Source organism: Liolophura sinensis, chromosome 7 (assembly GCF_032854445.1).
Source record: "Liolophura sinensis isolate JHLJ2023 chromosome 7, CUHK_Ljap_v2, whole genome shotgun sequence".
Taxonomy (NCBI): Eukaryota; Metazoa; Mollusca; class Polyplacophora; order Chitonida; family Chitonidae; genus Liolophura; species Liolophura sinensis.
Window position 1 is genome coordinate 51,043,111 of NC_088301.1, and position 19,236 is coordinate 51,062,346.

The window sequence follows — 19,236 nt, forward strand, 5'->3', positions numbered from 1 at the left end:
TATAAATACAAATCTAGACAAATCCTGATACCTTTGTCATTCCGAGGAAATGTACAAAGCTCTTCTTTGAATGTCCTCCTTCTCGATTACATTAGAAAATGATTTTATTGTGACTTATTGTCTCGGCCGGGTGACAAGACTTTCGGTAAGTTTAAATGGCACGTCAATCTCACCGATCAAGCAAAGGACGTTCATACATCCATGTGCACCATGTTCACCCGTCTTTTTTAAATATGTTTTTCAGGTACCATGGTGCAAATTTTCCTCCACTTCCGACGAGAATGGCTTTCTCATTTTCTGGGACACAGATTCCAGTTACCTGTTAATTAATTGATTTTGTATGGATCCTTTGCTTATGCCTCCAACACTAAATCACGGTGATCATATGGTTTTGTTGACTTAGCATCGCTTCTACTGAGACACATGAACTTAATATGCAGCCAAGTCTCTGACCATAGGACAAACCGGCCGATTTGTCAAAGAAGACGGAGGGTTATGCTTCAAACCAAGTGTTTCCCGTGACTTAGTACCCTTCACTCAGTTAAGCAATAATATTTATCTACCCTTAAAGTTGTTTACGCCAATAATTCAGTGCGAACTGAAGATGAAGGGTGTATAGCAGATGATAACACTGTATATACACGCCGCTTCACCATAAGAAACAAGCTACGTTCCATTGTCTGTTATACATTATCTCTTAGATTAGATTTGAAGCAAACAGTTCAGTGTCAGTCGAACTCGCCAATCGTGCTCAGTTATATCTTTTGCGGCGCGCTTCCTCTATCCACTAAAATAAACTGTGGTCATCAGTTTCCCGCGAGTTAAACCTTCTGTAGTACTAATTAACCAGGGCGTGATTGATATCAATAGTCCCTGTGATTTACACATTAAATCAACGAAAGTCAAGATAATTGAACATCAAAGCAATGCACACGTATCTCTACACCGCCTCCATCTAACAACTCTGAGAGAATCTAAAGAACACTACATTAAATCTGCATCCTCACCCTTTTGTAATCGTGAATCTGAAATTTAGCACATAGACTTTTATTGCCGTTGACCTCAGGCCCCAGGATCATGACGTTGTCTTACATAATTCAGATATTAATGTAGCTCGGTAAAATCCCAGCCCATTTTCAAAACAATGTATCCGTAAGTAGAAATATTACATACTGATTGTTCAAATGTTAACGAGCTCCTCTTTTATAATTGGTTTGGAGCTCGCGGCATTAAAGAAAACATGAAAGAATAGTGTGTTCCATATTTCAGGTTAAAATGACCCAGCTTGGAGAGGTCAAAACCTGTTATGTTACCCTATGTGTAAGGTACATTGACAATTACATGTATTTAGCACGCCCCGAGCATAGCTGTCCCGAATATTACACTAATGTGTACTGTGGTAGTTAACAACATTTTATCATGTATTTGGAAGCTGTGGGAAAATGAGTCGAAAATTCCAGCGTCGATATGCCTCGAAAACAAGCTTTCCTCAATGGTCAGTTGATAGAGGTCACCTGGATATGTCGAGTTTATGTATGGGTTTTATTCCAGTTCTAACACACAATAAATAGTCTGCGCTATGAACTATAAATGGCCTGATGTAGGAGGACGGTTTCATCCAATAAAGATGTAAGCCGCTGTACAATGCATCTGTCCTGCTTTTATCTTTTAAGCGTTGACTTTGTATCAGACGAATGGCAATACAGGTATTACTCTAGTGAATTACGGATGGCCACGTTGTCCTTAAGAAATGGTAATTAACACCACAACGAAATACCGTGCGTCATACCTTTGATGGCGTAGCCACCTGGCTTTTATCAGAAGTGCAACGCTATGGTCACTGTCGATAGAAACAGATTGTTACAAAATCTAAGGTAAGTTTGCTTCTATGGCCATTATCTCATCTGTCAAAGCAAAGTAAGACATCAAATCCTTGTGCAACCTTTTCTCGTTAGGATTCCTCGTTGCCAAGTCTAATTTCATTCGACGGGAGGCAGGTCGGTGCTAGCGGGGCGTGGATCTTTGTGGACACTTGTTTCCGTTGATACGTGTCGGTGAAGTAGAGCGGGAATCGTTCATTAACGACCCTGTCCGGCGAGCCGTGAACACACGTTGCTACGATGTTCTTCGGCCTCTACTTGCTACTGGCTTTCGGAGGTGAGTTATGGATTCTTTCTATCCTGATGATTTATGTGGATATCTTGGTTTGAATAAGCTTCTTTCTCTTGCATTTCTTTGCAAATGCAGATGGTGCAAATACAACAAGGCTTTTCCATTATTAATGTTTCTTTGGGGTGTTTTTGCACTGTACGCCTTTGTATTGTTACAGCAATGCTTTCCGTTAAAATGCTAGACTACATTTTATAATTCCACGAAACAGTATTTAATCCCATTTTGTTAACTTTCTTTCAACAGTAACTTTGTGCAAATCAAAATTTTACCTAAGGAATTATTACTAACACCTTGTATTTGAAAATGCTCCGCAGGAGAGGAGAGGTTATTTGGCTATTAAAGAAGACACCATACAATATGCCAATACACCGCACTCATAAAATTGTCGGGGGAGTAAAATTTTAACTCCTATAATCAGATACAACGCTCTCAAACTGTTGTTTTACAAAGTGATGCATATTTCTTACACATGGAATTACAGAGGAGTCATGAAATAGATTTACAGATTCCAAGCGTTGTAAATTTTTTTCTTGGCTTGTTACTGATCTAAAGTTACATGTTGCCTAATATTAGAGGCTTTCGAGATGACAGCGTTGTAATATTTGGAACTGAAACGTATTCTTTCATCCAAGGTTCTGGAACTGCATAAGGCTTCTTGTGACCATGGCCTTATCTAGCACTGTAGAGCTATGAAGGGCTTCTGTCCTCTCCTTTTCTCAGCATCAACACTCAGTGATAAGGAATGCGATGGTGTAATATTTTATTCCCGTGTATCATTTTCTAAGAATCAATTAAGGATGATTCCTTGGACTTTGATAAGGAGGGCTAGTTTTATGTGTTAGATAGCTGACTCGTTTCGCAGTAAATTACTGTATTATTTAATTTTAACACATATTTAAATCTTGATTTATGAGTTTAAGGCACAAACACACATCCTTTTTCCAGGAACGAGCATTTTTACGTCAGCAATTAACGAGGAAGAAAAATTATATTCTTTATAAAATATGATAGAAAATAGCCACGTAGCAAGGAATATTTGTGAATCGACCTTTTGTAATGTCCATACATGCAAGAAATTGGATGTCGACAATGCATCGTTCTTTTAGTTGTAACATTTCTTATATTTAAATCACACGTTTCAGCTTTTTAACAAATAGTTTTATTATTTTAACATATAGTTTTTGAATTTTGAGTAGACTGTGTTTTTCTATGTACATAATTTGTCCAATATATTTAACACAAGCTCTGTATGTAAAAAGTGAGCCATTTTATTCCATATTCCACGTCAAAATGCATTTTAAAATCTGAAATGGTAGGTTGTAACTCATGAAGCTAGAGTGGAATGGTTCCACAGTTTCTTCACTGAGCGGCAAATAAAACCAGTCACCAAACTGAACAAAATCTGTACTGCCTCAACCTCACAAAAACAGACGACTGAGTCAACTATGAGAAATATAATGGATATGGAAACACTTCCACATTGATACATCCATGCAAAATTAAAGTGATAAAATTGCGATCCACCTATTCACAGATCGTCGGACCTGTACGTCCACCTGCTGGGTGTTTGCGCCTATAATGGCCGATAATCTAACCTAGCATTGTAATCTCGATAATTGCCAGAGTTACGAAACGTCACAGCTTAGCCCGGATAAATGCTAGACCACTGAGTAGTAAATTAACCCAGTCAATCTCATGCACTGTAAGGTTCATATTGCTGGCAAGTGATAAAGGTGAATAGTTCTCCACGTGTTTGCTATGGATACGCCCTGCAGGAGAAATAAATCCAGTCGTCTGTGTAGTGAATATTGACAAATGTATCACAAACAGTCTGCAAAATGGTCATGGACTACACATTACCCGTTGTCTTGATCTCAGCTAACGCAGCATCTGTGTGGTGTCAGCTGAGAGCTTATAAATAATTTACCATAATCCTTATATGGCCTCCAGTATGTTATATCGGCATGTGCATAACATCCAGTTTATATAATAGCTTCTAATGAAAAACTACAGAACATCAACCACCCATGACAGGCCTGATACACCCACAGTTTGAGAATCACACTATCAATGTCAATTACTTCTTTTATATATACTTTGATGACGCTTGTTCGTTATCTTATTTATACACGTTTAAATAGGAAATAACGGTTATACTTCTAAAAATTGTTATATTTAATGCAAAAGCAAATAGTTTCATCTGGATTTGAACCTCCAACGTCATTAGAGGGTTAGAACAAGGTGTTTTGGGCCTGCCCTCGATCTAGAGGATAATCTAAATGTGTGCATCTGTGTAACAATATACACAGAGGTGTACGAGGCGCGTGGAGATGACGTAAATCTGTTGAGGCCAGTATAAAATATAGCCGACTATACACGACAGTCTGCAACACAAATTTCAATTCTCTTTTTAGTTTGAGCTAATGGGTTTTGGTTGATAGAAGCCGACATATCACAATTCCCATTATTACATAAATATTGTCAGACTAGAAATCTAATGCATCAAATATCGATTTTTACTAATTTACATCATCTATTGTCAGAACGGTTAATATGAATTGTGTAAAACTAGGTGACATTCCAAGTGTCCGAGTCCATGGATTGAGTTTCCAGTACAACTTGGAAAGTGTTAGTCGACGACCGGCAATAATGTAGCCTCGAGTGATCAATATATAATGTCAACAATCTTCGGAAAAGATAACACTGTTACATCGCATTTGGTGTCCTTGGCACCAATAGAGAGCATGGTCGTTTACATAAATACAAAAGGCTATACGCTTGGAGATTGAAACCAGAGCAACAGTGTGATAGCTGTCACACACAACCGGTGAATTCCAGTCTCTTGTCAATTCACCTCAGTTAGAGTTTTATTCAAACTGTACACGAAAAAAGGCACAAAGGCCATGACAGATAACAGATTTGCGCCATAACACTCGTATTTTCCCGTCACAATCATCAACATTAGATTACACAAGTAAAAGTAAAGGACATATTTCACGAGCCTTAGACTTCTCGTAAATTGTATGTTGGTACACTATTCTGTAGTGTGACAGTGTCACAATCAAAGGAGCACCACTTTTGTTCATTATCAAATTTATTTAGAATTGTAATGAAATTATCCCAGAAATTTGTAAAGGGAATATACGCTAAATCTATCTGCTTGAAATACTTGTGCATTTGTTTAAATCCATTGGTGATAACTAAAAGATTTCACAAAATACCAGATATGTGCCTTTGTCCATTTAATCACAAACTATGTGTGCCCTGAATCTGACCATTGTGTTATTACAAATCTATTGTTACTGCCGTAAGATAAGATTATATACATTATACTTCACTTCTTACACTCGACTGGTTGTAAACGTACTCACTTATTGAAAACTAAAACAACAAATACACACACCCTGATATTGAAATATGCACCGTATTTAAATTAATAAGGTAAATGGTAATCCTGGTATTCTTGGAATCTTGCAGTATAAATGTAGAATTAGCTGCGAATTGTTAAGGTAACAAACATCCGCATTTGTGTGATATATGTGAATAAAGTTGCAAAGTTGTACTGAATCAGTCGACTCATGGTTATTTACGGTGGCTCCATTCCTTAATCTCCGGTAAAATATCGTATACAGCTCGCGAAACTGGCGAAGGTATCCCACTGGAATGCTTTGATCAGCTTACTTTGGTAATTGTGGCTCGATGTGGGTCTCATTTCCGTTCATCATCGTTAAAGGTGACGTATGCACGTCAGACGATTTCCATTTAGGGATACATCTATTTATCAGATCGTTAAACGTAGTGCCAGATTCACACAGTCCCTGTATAACAATTAAATGGCTGGAGTCTGGGTAGTGTTGCATTTCCCCATGGGTTGTCAAAGACGTTCAGAATGAGCAGTTCCGGATATATGGCTGTCTAGCCACCCACACTATATGAATGATCGAAAGGCTATTTCACTTCGTCACTGCAACCATTATTATACGTGTATTTCATAAATACAGCGAGTGTTTCCATATAAATGGTTACACACCTGCTTTGATATGCCAGTGGCATTGTGTTCATTGGTAAGACAAGGAAAATTACATGGCTAACTTAATTTGTTTGTAGGTTAATGTAATTCTGGCAAGATACTGCCAGATAACTCCTATCAAAATTCCCCTAACCCTCTAAGGGTGAGCTGAGCTTTAATAATTACCTATTATGAACTATTTACCAATATCCCGGACTGCATTAGTTACATATTTTTCTTTACAGCGTCGACGACGTCAGGGTTCGATCTTTGTAAATATTTCGGCGGGACATGCGGCCAGGGTTGTACCAATACTTTGACTCATAGGTGGAACATTTCTCTCTGTCCAGATGAAAGGTTACTGTGTTGTGCAAATCTCCCTGTTTTACCTCTGCAAAGTCAAGGTAATGTGGTTGGAAACTGAAATGAATTTAAGATGTTTCTTTAAGGTGATAGGCCTACACGTTCGTTGCTTCGATTTGTTTAGAGATGTTTTTTACAACACCAATGTGAGCAACCTGGTGGTTTAGTCCGTATAGTTTAGTGTTGACATATTTTATTGTCTCAAGAACGGATTAACGAACCTGTAAATCTAACTTCCGTAGTCAGACGGGTCAAACTGATTTCCCCCAAACGGGCTATCATTCTGTTCATCGCTTACAGCTAGACAAATGGCCACTAACATTCTTGCTCCACACAGTAGTCTTCGATATTCTTGCAATGTTCAAATCCACGAGAAGATTAAAATATTCATGTTTTGGCTTTACAGCGCAAAATCCGCTGAAAGATTACCTGTACGTTGCTTTGTTGGATAGTTCGTGTATTACAGCTGATATTCTGTTCTCTTTCGCTGTAGTCAACAACCTTTACACACACCTAAAAGGTTTTTTTTGTTTTTTAATTCGTTTTATTTATTTACTTAGAACATCTTTTCTACAGACGTAGGTCAGTACATGCATGGACACATGGAGGCCCAATCGAACCTTATAAATCTTATATTTACAGTAGTGCAAGTGACCCATATTGGTGTCTCGAGTGCCCGAGGCTTGTTTGGGCACTGTATGGGACAGGAGCTAAAAGCTCTTCGCGCGACTTTTCATGGATGAAGTGCTGGGTACACACCTCTGATGGAAGCGGTTTAAAGCTTGGAACAAATCGGATATATCGGCCTTAATGTTTGCTCTTAACGGCTGAAGCATGACTGATGGAAGAATATAGGTATAAATGAAAGAAAAAAAACTCACTTGGAGTGAAACTTCATTTTCAACTGGCATCTACACCAGAGGGTCGGAGTGAATGTTTGGCAGCCACCATATTCCAGCATGTTTTGATAAACCAGGAAATTAATTTAATTTATTAATCCTGCATTTCATTTACTCCCTGCTACAACCCACTGCAGTATTTTCGGCGAGCATCAACGTCCACGATATCCTGTTCTTGGCTTACATATCTGTATGTCCACACATCCCGTCTCCCTCTTGAACAGCGCACCAATTCAGTAAAAAGTGTAACATTGGCAATCCTTTTACAGGGTCGAATTCCACAGCCGCCCCGCAGTCCACAACGACCACACCGCCTACAACGTCCACATTGGCAACAACAACTCAGACTCGACAAACCCCAGTAGCATTTTCGCTCCATCCACGTCGTAAGTCTTGAAGAGATTGATGTCATAAAATGATCATTTGAGTGACTGACTGCATGTAACAAAGTTAGCTGTTTTCCCGTATAAAGTGCACGCAATGTTACCTGAACCGTTGAGCACTACATCAAATTTCCAATAACCTTAGGGATCGGGTAGGTCGTTGAATTTATCGCTCAGTGTCATGCACATATGTCCTCCCTTGTCTTTCACACACGATATATCTGCATCCGTTAGATGATTTTCTTGTCAAATAAAATACAGATTTCATCTAATGCATGTGATAATAAAGAACAAATTTCCATGTTCTTCCATATCGATGTCTTCTTAAATGAACAAAACATGATATGGGATCTCTTCCATTTGTAGATAAACGCTGCGGCACGGTTAGCAGTCAGAGTAGATTAAAGAGAATTGTGGCTGGTAACTATGCGCGCCAAGGGTCTTGGCCCTGGTTAGTTTCTCTGAGGACCGCTCTTGGGTACCATATGTGCGCTGGGGTGCTCATATCTCCAAAGTGGGTGGTAACCGCAGCTCACTGCTTCAGATTGTAAGTACCATTGGCTGATCGCATGGGACTGTCATTATGAATTACCAGTGCTGATTTTCTTCCACCGAATATTGTACTGAATGTCAGTAAAACGATTAAAAATAAACCTTTGCACTGTCTTTCTCAGGTATAATCCGCTTTGTTACTATTTGAAATAGATACAGGAAATATAATATAATTAAAGACGTACATGACAGATTTGACATAAGTTAACATAAATGAGCGCAAGCAGGATACATGAACAGGATTTTTGGTATGTCACGCTTTTGAATTCTTTTTTTGTTTTCTCGAGTAGCAAAACAACCTGATGTGTCTGCCGTTATGTTCTGGACGTATGAATTCGTTAAAACTCAGTTAGAGGTGACTGAGTGCAAATCCCGTCAAGCGAAGTGCCTTAGCCAAACAAATATTCTGAACTTAATTAACTCAGCTTCCTAACAGCATTTTGTGTTAAGTAAATCTTGGCTTAATATACATTTACTGTGTTTCCCCCCAGTTTTCTCTACCCCAGGTTCTGGAGGGTTCGCGTGGGTGAACACAACTTGGCCACCCGTGACGGCACCGAACAAGACCTTCGGGTGCTACAAATCATTAAGGTAAGCTTTGTGATAAAATGCTGTAACTCAGCATTGTATATCTGCAGGAAAGTGTATACTTATTGTAGTATACTTATTGAATATTCCAAATTAACATCGACTCGAATCGTTAGACGCGCATCAGCTTACAGGCAAACGTAAAACAACGAATACAGTAGTAATATATTTTTGTGACAAAAAATAGGCTGATCTAACATCGACGTTCTATCTGCCCAAGGTCTACCTTGAAAGGAAAACATATATGATCGTCCAAATGATATTGTCGTCTATTGCCAAGAACATTTTGGGTGACCAGTATGTTTTATTGTTTTTAACGGTAGGATCGGTGTTGTTTTAAGTTTCTCCTCAAGCTACAATTTCATGACATAACACAAGAGTTTGTTGGTGAGAGTTTGTGAACCGTATACCCAGTGTTAAGAGACTCTCACGTCACAAGAAGTTTAGTCAATCTACAGAGCTTTTAATGTAGAATAGCTCTTAATGTCCATGTAAGTAAAAAACGTTAAACAGTTTATTAAAAGATCTAGTGAAAGAAAATATAAAAACAAACTGAAATGACGTCAGAGTTCCTCATACCCCCCCCCCCCCCTTTCCGGCAGTAAGGCCCCACCTTACAATTAGTCCAAAATACGAACAACTATTTTTAATATTTTATTTGGCTGTGAGGTTTCTTAATGTTGAGCTGTGTTTTCAGCCATTTATATAATATAACATATATCAAAGATACGGCGAGTTGGCAAATTGTTACACTTAACCGGTGGAATCTTGTCTCCACAGTTAACATCAGTTAAAGCTTTATTCGAACTGTTTTTGTAAATTTGCTACGCCCTCACCATTTTTGATTGCTGCAAAACGTGTCCAACGTTCAGAAAATGGCTGTAAATTGGACAGTGTTTGTGGGGGCCTAGGATAACCTAGGCGGTCTAGCTATCTCATTCAAATGTATTCCAAAATTACTTCCATAAGAAAGTGTGAACCTGTGTCAAAAAAAATATTTTTCATATTAGCCTCTATGCCCGATGATTACAGGCCCATAGTATATTAAATGTTTATTACTGCAATCAAAAACTTGTATATTTTAGTCCTAGAATAATTCTAATTCATATAACCTTGGTCGTGATACCTCATACGGGTAACCGGCACATCGATTCGAACAGTATACACACGCTTCATCTACCGCTATTTCACATAAGATGATTATATTGCTATGCCACAGACTCGGCTCCTCTTCCCAAATTAAAAGCTTTTTTTCCAAAGTAGTTATTAGTTGCTTCTGTCCCACATCACATAGAATCCAGCAAATGCTACATATTGTGACAAGATATATACGCGCCATGTGAATGATCCTTCAGGTATCCAAGGGAGGGTAATAAACAATGTCAAAATCCCCACGTCTTCGTATATAGATATAAGATGCGATGGGCCATCTGGCCAGTATGTAGTTTTCTTTAATTCTAGCTAAGGTGGAATATATTATTTATAGCATTTGCTCTATACGATGTTTAAGGCTAGATATATCAGATGAAAATGAATGAAACGTCTGGAGCCTGATATTAGTAATGAATGTAGTCGTGTTAATATGTTCTCTTATTAACATAATTCTTCATAACATATTAGGAAATATTGTGATATGAAAGCATCCTTCTGATATGACTAGGCATGTTAACAGGTGTTAAAGGACGGATTCAATCCCACCTTTTGTAATAAAAGACTTACAGCATTTAGAGCAAAACCAGAGCAGTGACTATGATATGATAATTGACAAATGCATGGTCACACGTAATCCGTGAAATACGGCAACTTGTCAGTTCACCTAGGGTTTATTCTAACTCTTCATGCAAATGCTTAAATAGTAGCATATTACACCCCTCTCCTTCACCCGAGGCCATGAGTGAATCAGAATTAGGTTTAAAAAAGGAGTGATGTTAACTGCGATTTATTAGACATCACTCGTCTAGAATTACTTAAAATGTTGTGTTATCACATTTAAGACACAATAACATTAAAACAATACAAAGGACGGTCACTGGCTGACAGGTGTAATCATGCCTATGTGAACCTTCCGGTCATTAAATAAACAGTTCAGAAAAGGTAAAACAAAAACTTGGAAAATTCATTTTGTTTTGTTTTGTCCATTTACATTAAAAATATGTTAACAATGTCCCGGAGATTGAAGGCGTTCATACAACGGTGACCTAAGAAACGATATTTGTGACTTTCTGATTTTGATAACTGATATAACTCCAAACATCTCACAACATGTTTAAAAATTACTCATTTCCAATACGTGTTACAGTACCCAGGTTACCAAGACAGGTGGCATGCGACATTGAATTCAAAGAGAAATGGTCAGCTGTCCGGGCGCTTCAGTCACGATTTGGCCCTGGTGAAGTTGAGAGAAGACGCACCTGTCGACCAACCCTTTTGCAACTCCATCTGTTTAACATCGCAGATGATGCCGTCTCTGGTAGCCAACGTCAGTGATATTGACCGAGATACAGTGATTTTCACAAATAATAACCAGTGCTGGGTCGCTGGCTGGGGAGATACCAAAGGTAAAATTCGTCAACTTCAGGGAATTGTATTCGTCCACTAAATATGACTATATATGATCAATTCAATTTCCTTGCTAAATGTTTTGCCAAAGGTGGAAAGGAACTGGTCTCTTTCGGTTCAGGTGTTAAAGTATCATTGAACTCTATATCCGCATATTAGACTTGTTCTTTGATACGTCCGTCAAACCGACAGGAATCTATTGGTGTGTATTTTCACAATTTCCAGGGCATTCTCCTAGAGAATCTGTTCATAGACATAACACACACACACACAATTACTATTCGTCGAGAAAAATTGGAATATGGTGTGATTAAAAACAATTACTGGTTTCACAGATAGAGCAAGAATTTATTCTATGGCTCTTTTACTGAAGCCGTAATAATCATATCCCATGTACTATAGCTTAAATATTCAGAGTAACTCCCCTGAAGGGATTCAGCGAATGGTATTAATTTAGTTTTATCATCCAAATGTTATCAACTTATGTTTCCCGGGAGAATAAAAATTTAATTCATAATGTTTTCAGTATAATCCACATCAGGCAACTTGACGCACTGCTCCAAATGATAAAAACAGTTTATTATCCACCTTGCGAATCTGTTTGACTCATTGATTAGACGGTTTATCGTTTATTGAATATTAAATGTCATATTTCCTCTTTTAGAAAATTTCACCAATACCTCGTTAAAGGAAGTTCAGGGATATGTGATTGGTCATGAGCAGTGCGAGAGTATTTGGCAGAAAGGGATCGGCAGCGATATGGTTTGTTTTGGAAATGGAACTTCTGGGCCATGCAAAGTAAGATATCATAATTGAGGCTATGTAGTAGTTGAAAGACTTTATTAAAGATAAACCCCAGCCTGCAAGCACTGTGCGTTGCAAGCATATCCATCAAAGATTATATCATCTTGCCCATCTAGACAGGTCACGTCATTTAAAGGGTTAATGTTATTTATAGATCAGTGATTAGACATGCATGCAACCGAATATACGGTCAATCAATACATCAAAAGCCTGATTTCATTTGCATTAGAGATAGTTGTGTCAGAGTAGAAGGTCTGAGCGAAGTCAATCTATCTTGGTTACAAATTGCATGCCAAGTGGAAGGGCCTGTGTATCGAATAATAAGTCTGTGGGTAATGGCAACTGGAGACTTCCAACTTCAATGATATTACATGTACCTGAAAATAATAAATTAATAGAGTAGATTATATGACAATCGCTGATGGAGAGATGTAAAGTATTACATTGAAGACAATGATAGAGCCTTGCCATATGGTCACTTGTACTAATCCAGGCCTAGATCACCTTGGTGTGCTTTTACCTTATACAGTTGTCAGGAAAAAGACCTTGGTTTCCTCAGACACTGCATGTCTTTCTCCACCCGTGCATTTATCACCGTCGTATCTTAATGAGATAGTCTTGAGGCGCTGGTAAATTACGAAATAAAATCAACGAATGAACATGATAAACCCCTCCTTCTGCAGAGACTAATCTCTACATGGTGTCTTAATATATGCCAATATAAAAGATTACATTGTGTTCATGTTGTGTTCATATGTTGAGTTCAATTTATCTGACGTCACTAGTCTATAATTACTTAAACATGTGTCATCACATAGAATAAACGTTTAAATGAAAACAATACAAAGGGGCCAGGCTTTAAGATGTTCACGGAAATCTTAATTTTATCATTATCCCCAGGGCGATTCCGGTGGGCCGCTGATGTGTCGCAAAAATGGCCAGTTTTATCTGATCGGGATTGTGTCGTGGGGAACAGAGCAATGCATTCGCACAGGCTATCCAAGTGTATTTACCAGGATCTCCAACTACATTCCATGGATCCGTCAAACCATGTCCGGCGTGCCAAGCACACAGGACGACCAGCCGGAACAGGAGCCTTTTGAATAGGCCTCCGGCATTTCGGACGGCCTGGAACTATAACCAGGAAAGGTGTAGCTCCAATGCCGTATCTAATATAGTATGAAATTGGTTTTGCCCTTTCAAGGAGATGCTTGGTTGGAAACAGGGAGACTCTCTTGTGAAACGTAACAACCCGAAGTCAGGGGAATGAGTGACACATCCTTGACAAGCACAAATTTTAACACCAATCATCGCTGAAGTGTGATTATTTGCATGCAGTTAACATGGAATGAAATAATGTGATTTGGTGGACTGACGGGAAAAACCATGATCTTATTACTGTTATGAGTTTGTGCAAAATAAAACCTTCCCACAAAATTTCTTCTACCTTTTTATTGCCATGATGCCTGTTTATTACCCTTGTGTTTGTTGATCAAAGGCGCATAGGATTATTACCGTCTCACCGATGACGTAATCTATTACTTTGTTCTCTCCAATATGTCTCCATGTGTGTAAATATTTAGCATAATTATTCTGATGGAAATAAGAAATAGAAGAACTTGACCATTACATGGTCTGTACGAAGTTGCTTGCGTATAGTAATTTATGATACCATGGTTAGTCGATGGAATACTAGAAAAGCTGTTTTATACTTAACAGTCTGCGCTATTTAATAATGTATTAAATTCCTCTCATCAGATTCCCGTCCTCGCACCTACTTTCATTGTTATGTATCTAAGCGCCATCTACTGGTGAAACCTTGTAATACTTCAACGGTGACCACGTAACAAATGCTGCCCATATTTAGCCATCGATCAACACCACAGTCGAAACAAAACAAACGAAGAAAATCATGAAGTTTTAACTTGCAATTTTAATTATACAGTTCCATTATGAAATCCACACACAAGCATAACAGTACCTGCTTCGATTTTGTAGTCTGTTGTCTTTGTCAAAATTCACCAAACCATCAATTAGAGACGGTGAAAGACATACCTGAGGCAATACCATTTAGATACCATCTGCTGTAAAGCAAGCCTCTATCACATCTTCCAGTGACATTAAGCCATGGCCATTCATTCACCTTCAAGCGGAGAAGTCACAGGGCATGGAGTGTAAAACTGGTACAGCGATTAAGGTAAATGGTCACATGTAGCCGGTGAAAGGCTACAAGGGTTTATTGACTTCGACATTACTTTAGTTCGTGTATTATGTAATAATACATGAGTAATGTAACACCCACTGTGTAACGAAATAAAAACGTTCTTGTAATACTGTATAGCCGGAGGCAATTGTGTCAACCTTATAACCTTTTAACCAAGAGAGCGCCGAAGGTTTACAATTCCATTGGACACTTATCTCTTTCCAATTCGTAAACTCTTAGGTAACACCCAGCGACACACATGTACATGTCATAATGCGTGTTATTACATAAGTACATTTTTCAATACAGTACCCGTTCAAATATGATTATATCTCACGACAAACGTTATTTCGTGAAACAGTGATATTACATTATATGGGATTTTTTATCACATCATCACGGTGAGAGCCGTGCTTTAATGTTAATTTATTTCAGGGTAATGATAGCAATAGTACTTCTGTCTAGATTAAGTTACAACAGCAACTTAAGAATTTCACTAAATCTGCCACTATTAATCTAGTATCTTCAATGCCGCCGTAATTTTTGCCCATTTTTGTTACTGATTCGCATGCAAACAGAAAGTTACAGAAAGTTTTCCTTTTAACCACTGATTACTCATTCAAAAGGTAACTTGTATTTTATCACTGAAGGAATAGGGTACACAACTGGGCTAATGCGACAGGTGAACCTTAAACAACTTGAGGCTGATACACTCATGGATACATATCACTTCGGTGCACTTATGACAGTACTGTACTGATAACGTTTTTGTTGGACTGGAATAGAACTCTCACTCCTTGTAACCATTTGTCTCTTCCATACGCAGTCACAGCGTACGGAAGAGTAATGGGTATTCCTTTTCAACAGAAGATACGAATGTTCGCTTTCATTTGTGATCTGAGAAAATGGATTTCAAATTGTTCTTGCTTCACCGATCTTGTTAAAATTACGTGGGTAGTAATTACGTGATAATTTTCCAAGGTTTCTTGGAGGTTTATTTATTAAATTTTGTCACCCGAGTTGATCGTTTTGTATCTTCGCGCTTTCTTGATGAGGCAGGGAGAAATAAAAGTCTGACTGACAGTTTGTGTCTGGTATAACATGAGATGCCTTTGGTCTAAACACAGCAGACACACTAGTCTCTAAAGTTTAGAACAATATTCAGTTTTTCCAGCTAATTTATTATTAAAGCACATTGGGAGGTTGTATACATGTATTGTTACGGAGCCAGGTAACACAATATTGTAAGGATCGTCCATAAAGCCTAATCCCCAGGGACAGACTTGTTTCAAGCAGGGGCTCCCGAGATTGTTAGACGAACCAGAACACACTGGATGAGTTTGCGACAGTTTATTGAAGATATATATATATACAGAGAGGTAATGCGCACGCACCGGCGTGAGCACTTCGTAATCAGGACAGAAGCTGGCGTGATAGGCTCCGATAGCCTTCTGCAGGCTGTAAGCTTCGTTTAATACCCGCCAGGCCTTATTCAGGAGTTTTCCTCAATATCCATATTCAGGAAAAGACACAAGTTCTCCGAGCGAGCTCTGCAAGAACTGCCGTTGTACAACTCGACACCGCCTCATATAGGGCAAATCACGTGGTATATTAACACAGGTAATGACATCTAGTGGTTCATTTACGGGGAGATAATCCATACAAAGGCATTATAAAACAGTGGAGTATTCATTCACAAAACATATTATTGTAAGCAACATAATACAAACATTTAATAATAATACGGAAACCTAACAGTATATTACCTTACATCTATCCTGACAGTTAGCCCAGTTTTAAAACTGCTAAGACAATATTAGAATAAAAAAAACATAAAGAGTAAAACCAGAGGAATGATGATGGTGTGATACTTCACAAATGATCATTGCGTGATAATATACTTTAAGGAAAGTGGGAATCTGATGATGGTTTACTATATCACTGACAACTAATTCTCTGCGCTGCTTATCGTACAAATGTTTTCAACAGTTACTTGCTTCTAAGATCCCTGGACATTTGGGTGTGGGTAAGACAATTCCTAAGATAAACGCCAGGTACCACTGGTAGTCCATAAGGGAAGACATTCGTCAGTGGAGCAAACAATCTGACAAATGCAGTTCACTTCCTCGTGCACAGCTAAGCAGTATTTAGTGGCAGCAGATGTGGAAAGACTTTCAGTTGATGTACTTCGTCCATTTCCTAAAACAAAGAAAGGAAACCAGTATATATTAGTGGTTCAGGATTATTTCACAAAATGGGTACAAGCATATGCAATAAGAAATCAAGAGGCAGAGACAGTGGCAGGGAAAATTGTGAAAGCGTTTCTCTGTAGATTTGAAGTTTCGAGACAACTTCAATCAGACCAGGGTACCAATGTCCAGTATAAATCACGGACTGAGGTGTGCTAACTCCTACAAAGCGATAAAACAGGAGCAACTCCATATCATCCCCAGTCAAATGGAATGGCGGAGAGGTACAAAACAACACTAGAATATGGTAGATAAAATTCGTCCACCTTGGGACAAACAGCTTCCATCCTCACTTATGGCTCATAGATCGTCGCAACATGATGTAACTCGGGTATCTCTAAATATACTTATATTATTATATTATACTTCGATCGTTACATGATGAATTCACGTGGTTTTCCTGGATTTGTTTGCAATTGTGGAAGCAGATATCGCTCCAAGTCAAGCCTGTACAGGCGCAAGCAGGTGTGCTGTACCAGAAGGGGGAGAGGTACTGCTTTTGTTATGGCTGTTTTGAAAATCAATCCAAGCTGTAGTAGAATTTTGAATCTTGCGTCAAGGCCCTTCTGGTGAGATAATGCACTTGCCCTGTTCAGCAATCAAGGAAACCATCAAAGCCTTCATCAAGAACTTGAGGCCGTGGTGGATTCAGGAGTGAAGAGTATCGAAATCCCTTTTCTTGATGAGAGTCAGTCAAAAGCTACAAATATCACATGCACACCGATCGCGTAGGTCCTGTCCACATTATCCCTTGTTGTTGCACCACCACTAATTCAGTCTCATCTCCCTTCAGGACTGTTCAGCCTGAGTATTTTTCTACTGATACTCAGACCAAACAAGGGCCTTTGTTTAACCATATCCATACTATAACAACTACAAGGTATCCAGGAGGACGGGTTGTGAAACATGAGATAGTGAAGAGTCACTGTACTTGTGGCCTATGTGCCAAATAAATTTTGATAGTACATAAACATTTCTTATAAAGGACAATCATTTGGACACTTGTGATATCATACCATTTAATGACTTATTAATATTTGTAACTTTTATGATAAAAACCTCAAGCATATTTTAGAATATTAAATTTTTCATATTTTCGAGATACGTCTGCTTGTATCCTACATCTATAAGGTAGTTATGTAGTGTGTAATGATTTCTACCTGAAGATTTCAATCCTTGAGTTACTCAACAACAATGTCCTAGTTTCATGAAGGTTCCAATATTATGTTTACAGTTGCAGATGTATTTTACGTTATCCCATGGCGAATAATTAGAAAGGGGGCATGATGTAGCAGGATTTGAGAAATAAATGTAACATGGGAAGTTGATCATATCATATTCATGTTTTTATGAATTTTCATGGAAGTTTTGTGAAGGCTGCTGCCTAAGGCCATCCTATTTAATTGTAATCTCGTAGGAAGTTTTGAATTTATGTTTATCTGTTTCATGAACAGGCCACATTGTTGTTGTATCGACATAACCAGAGACTAGAAGATGTATATTCATCGTGTTGAATTAGATATATGAAATATATGAACAGTTGCTATCAAAGCGCAACTGAGATACATATTTTGTTATCGACAACTGCTATTCTAGGCCCAGAATTCTAATTCTGATTGCACTCAGTCGCCTAGAACATATCTTGCGTCCTTCCAGCATCACTGAAAAATGTTGACTGCTTCTCTATGCATGGTTCCGTCCTATTTTCCTACTTCACATACTTTCTTTGGTTGTTTGTGTTATACGTCGTTTTGGGGATTGGCCTTGCGATTATTGGCCCTTACGCATAGATTCAAACATATTAAAGATAATTAGAAATACTCTTTAGCAACGTAGTGATAATAATGTAAAAATTACGAAACTCTATGTCAATGTCTTATCTGGAAAACCTATACTTTCTATTTCATTCTTGTTGTATACGGTAAAATGACATTAATGGTCCTCAGATCAACCTTGAAATCAGATGTTTGTGCTGCCGCCTTTTTTGTACTTTTTATTTGTAATTATGGTGTCCATAGAACTCGTTTGAAAAGGAATTTATCATTCAATACCCTTTTATGAAAACTGGATATACTTTAGGAGAAATATGGATAAAATATGGACTTCTTAGGCATTGGCATATAGATTTTGGATTCAAAGGAAGGCCATTATATTGCAGTTTTTGGTTACGATCGCGATGACGTCATCATGTCATCTGTGTTAACAAACTGTCCAAAACTACTCTCCTGACCAGTCAGCCTCCTATTTTGGTTAACTGCTCCGCCCACACCATGTGAAAATCTGTAAATAGGCTGATTTTTCAGCGTCTGTGCATGGCATTGGAATCTGCCAGATGTGGAAATCAAACTCTTTTGGTAAGCATCCTAGTACGTATATATCTCATTAAGAGAGGGAAAATTCTTGTTCGGTGAAGTAGGAAACAGTCCCAGTGTCAAGAACGCTGAATTGTGATCCA

At 38.3% G+C, this 19,236-nt stretch overlaps 1 protein-coding gene across 1 annotated transcript; it reads left to right on the forward strand.

The window, feature by feature from the left end:
• The first annotated feature begins 8,170 nt into the window (after window positions 1-8,170).
• On the forward strand, window positions 8,171-13,754 carry LOC135471006 (elastase-1-like). Its single transcript, XM_064750054.1, has 5 exons — window positions 8,171-8,373; window positions 8,870-8,969; window positions 11,266-11,524; window positions 12,190-12,323; window positions 13,230-13,754. Exons 1-5 carry the CDS (start codon window positions 8,171-8,173, stop codon window positions 13,434-13,436), a joined length of 903 nt encoding a protein of 300 aa, XP_064606124.1. The 3' UTR covers window positions 13,437-13,754.
• The last annotated feature ends 5,482 nt before the right edge of the window (window positions 13,755-19,236 follow it).

Bases quoted from the DNA above. Each gene is read 5' to 3' on its own strand.
- LOC135471006 (XM_064750054.1), top strand. From the start codon at position 8,171: ATGGGATCTCTTCCATTTGTAGATAAACGCTGCGGCACGGTTAGCAGT. The intron at 8,374-8,869 runs GTAAGTACCATT...GTTTCCCCCCAG, and splicing joins GCAGCTCACTGCTTCAGATT to TTTTCTCTACCCCAGGTTCT. The intron at 12,324-13,229 runs GTAAGATATCAT...CATTATCCCCAG, and splicing joins GAACTTCTGGGCCATGCAAA to GGCGATTCCGGTGGGCCGCT.